General features: G+C 41.0%; 1 protein-coding gene across 1 annotated transcript; it reads right to left on the minus strand.

The window, feature by feature from the left end:
- Positions 1 to 213: 213 nt before the first annotated feature.
- Positions 214 to 3,488, minus strand: LOC103522275 (sulfate anion transporter 1-like; the record flags this gene model as incomplete). Its single annotated transcript, XM_008487381.3, has 3 exons — positions 3,408 to 3,488; positions 2,434 to 2,598; positions 214 to 358 (listed from the first exon to the last, which is right to left on the minus strand). Coding segments are annotated over exons 2-3 (268 nt in total), but the record flags the coding sequence as incomplete, so codon positions are not given.
- Positions 3,489 to 3,494: the final 6 nt, after the last annotated feature.

A 3,494-nucleotide genomic window follows, 5' to 3' on the forward strand; every position in this document is an offset into this window, starting at 1 on the left:
CTGAACGGGACGCCGGGACATCCCCTGAAATTCGGGACTGTCCCGGCCAATTCGGGACGTTTGGCAAGCCTACCTTTAGGATAAAATTCGCTCCGGGCGGGAATCGAACCCGCGGCCTAGCGCTTACAAGGCAGACGCGGTACCAACCAAGCTAACTAGGCTAGCTAGAAAAAAATGGATTTATCAGCTTTAAATTGTGTCCGGGCCGAGAACAGGTAAATATGTTCCATCTTGTAATCAAAAGCCTTCTTACCTTACAGAACTCAGTGTATATAATGAGGGCAAACGTCACACCCATGGCAATTTCGAACGCCAACCAGTTGGTTTGGTCAAAGCTATGGATGACATCCACGATTGTCTGAGATGAAAGAGCCAAAAGTAGAAGAACGAGAAGAAGTCATGGGGAGTCAGAAAGATGTAGTCAGGACAGTCACACTACTATCACGTCACGTGACGTGGTGGGAAAATTTTACCCTATGATGAAGACAAATGTAAAGAAAAAGAGAAGAAGACGAAAAATAATAGAAGGTGATGAGGACAAATATAAAGAAAAAGAAGACGAAGAATAAGACGATGAAAGAGCCAAAAGTAGAAGAACTAGAAGAAGTCATGGGGAGTCAGAAAGATGTAGTCAGGACAGTCACACTACTATCACGTCACGTGACGTGGTGGGAAAATTTTACCCTACATCATTCTGACTCACTTGACGTGACGTGATGGTAGTGTGTTTCCATCTTTATTTACGTGATGTAACATCATGTAACAGTTTACTTGGACAATGTATATGATTGATGTCATGCCTATTTAACAGACCATAAAATAGTACAAACACAGTGTACTCATATGGTCTGTGATAAGCCGAAATAATCTACCCCGTAGAGGCGGTCCTTGTCAGTTGTTATCAGCGCTAGGTAGCATTGGAACCGCGATCACGTGGGCATAAAATTATAGTCATATATGTGACTGACATGAATAAATATGCATGTGTGAACTATGTTTGACCAGTCCTGATACCTAGGAATGTTATAAATTTGTGAAAGAACATGAAATAACTGTAAAAAAAGGCCCTCACTATCCCTAGGTACTAGTGCTTTAGTCATCATGTCATCAATGAACTACAGAGCTCATTCTGAAATGAACAGCTCATCCCTAATGGAAATTTAGCTAAAAGGGTTCCTCACGGATCCCTCAAACAACCCGTCGGCTCCAAAATGCTGCAAATGAGCAAAATCTGTTAAGTGTTAAACCTGTCTGACCAATCTCAGTGGTTAGCGCGGTGGACTTCGGATCTGGAGGTTGGTGGTTCGAGTCCAAGTCAAGTCATAAAATTTAGCGTAGTGCATTAGGCAGGGAACGACATTTGTGACAAGAATTTATGCTGAACACAATTAAAATTCCTTCCTTCTTGTTAAACCTGAGTGCCAAATTTCATCAAAAATGGACAAACCGTTTGAGAGTTATGGCGAAACAAACAGACGAAATGCAATATCGAGTTAAAACTTAGAATTCACTTCTTTCGTTCAATTACTGGATGGGTAAAGGGGAACTCACTGAGTATTATCACTTGCAATCCCTACTATGAAAGTGTCCACTAAATTCTGACCTTGGTCCCATTCATCTCAGTAGGAGGTACCTCATCGTGCGAATGAAGGCAAACTTATTCAAAGAGTGGTACCTACTAACCTACTCGTGCCAGGGTAAACATATTGAGGTAGGTAATAAAAACAAACGACTAAAATGCAGTTGAATTTTAGAGTTGACCACCTCAAAGATTTATGGATTAGCTCCAAGGGAGATTTATTAGCATAATAAAGGTGATCGGTATTGACCTTTTGCTTTGTGACTTTTATCACGTACAGTTACTTTTTTTACAATGCTTTACAATGCACAACTGTGTACTTTTAGTGTTTAGGTGGTGTCGAATAACGCGTGTAGATGTCAGTATTGACCTAAAATTTTGTTGCAATTGCAACAAAATTGATTTGTCCAATTCCTTGGCTCGGACATAAAAAAAAAGAAGGTTGTATAAATTTCAGATATTTTTCTTTTTTTTTTTTTTTGGCATGTGAGTGTCAAACTTTCAATTGGAAAGGTCAAAAGTCATGTATTATCGAGCTCGCGTTTCTGGCCGGGATTACAACCAGGTCTTCAATAGAAGAAACAAACTAAAAACATGATAAAATTAAAAAGGCATTTTATTGTGTTGAGCACGCAATGTCGTCCCCCCATTAGCATTAACACGCCTCGCTAAATCTTACAACTTGACTTGATCTTGAAATACCAGATCAAAAGTCCAACATTTGAACCACTAGGTACCTCCATGACTACCCTGATTGATACAAAGGTACTAAGGTACCTGCATAACTGAGGTTGCCAACTCGCTTTAGATCGGATGGATATAAAAATAAAGAGTATGCAACCTGCAACACTCACCAGAATGACTTTCAGAGGTCCCGAATGTCTTGGCAAGGCTATGCCAAACACGTGCTTAATCTGGGAGGATATCACAATGAAAGCTGTTCCTGATGTAAACCCGCTGATCATGGAGTCTGACATGAGAACGCTGAGAGATCCTAACTTGAAGAACCCGAGAATAACCTGGAAAAGAGAAATGCTTGTTCAAAACCACTTTGTCTAAAGATCTGGGAGGATATCACAATGAAAGCTGTTCCCGATGTAAACCCGCTGATCATAGAGTCTGACATGAGAACGCTCAGGGAACCCAACTTCAAGAACCCGAGAATAACCTGGAAAAGAGAAATGCTTGCTCAAAACCACTTTGCCTAAATGCTGGCCACTCACGCTCAGGTCGTCTGACAGACCGTGAACTGAGAAAAATAAAAGAAGAGAAGATAATCGTGAATGGAATATCAGTCGTGTATGGTGGAAAAAGTTTCCGACTTAGATCTTTCAGACGGTTTGACAAATCTCGGTCGAAAGCTTTTCCGCATCAGTGGCCAGCATTAGGAGCTACTTAAAAATGATGGGATACCTTCAGAAGTTGTGAAGAGGCCCTCTGCTTCACCACACATTCATGATTTGATTGGATATAACTTGCCTAAGTGACCAGGCTAGCCGATATAGCTACACTGTCCGTAGCCTAAGACCAGTCACACACTATCAGGTAGACCTAACAGATATACCTGATGGTGTGTGTGCTGATCAGGTATCAGGTACACGTACACCTGATCGGTGGACCTGATTACTGTCAGGTCTACTTCATAGCCTGGCTAAATGTCAGATTTCAGTGAAAGCTGATGATTCTTATAAAAGGTCGCTGATTCCAATAAATATCAACAATATAGAATATTGTTCTTAATAATGTTGATATCATGAATATTGCATTATGACTGATGTAATAATTATATAGGTCAATCTGCAAGACAGCAGAAATCACATGAACTCACATGCCACACTCCCACGATGAGACACACTGCTGACGCAACTTGCACAGGCGTCAGTCCTGTGCTGATAACATTCACCGGCACACTTCC

This window comes from Diaphorina citri, unplaced genomic scaffold (assembly GCF_000475195.1).
Source record: "Diaphorina citri unplaced genomic scaffold, Diaci psyllid genome assembly version 1.1 scaffold7719, whole genome shotgun sequence".
Classification (NCBI taxonomy): Eukaryota; Metazoa; Arthropoda; class Insecta; order Hemiptera; family Psyllidae; genus Diaphorina; species Diaphorina citri.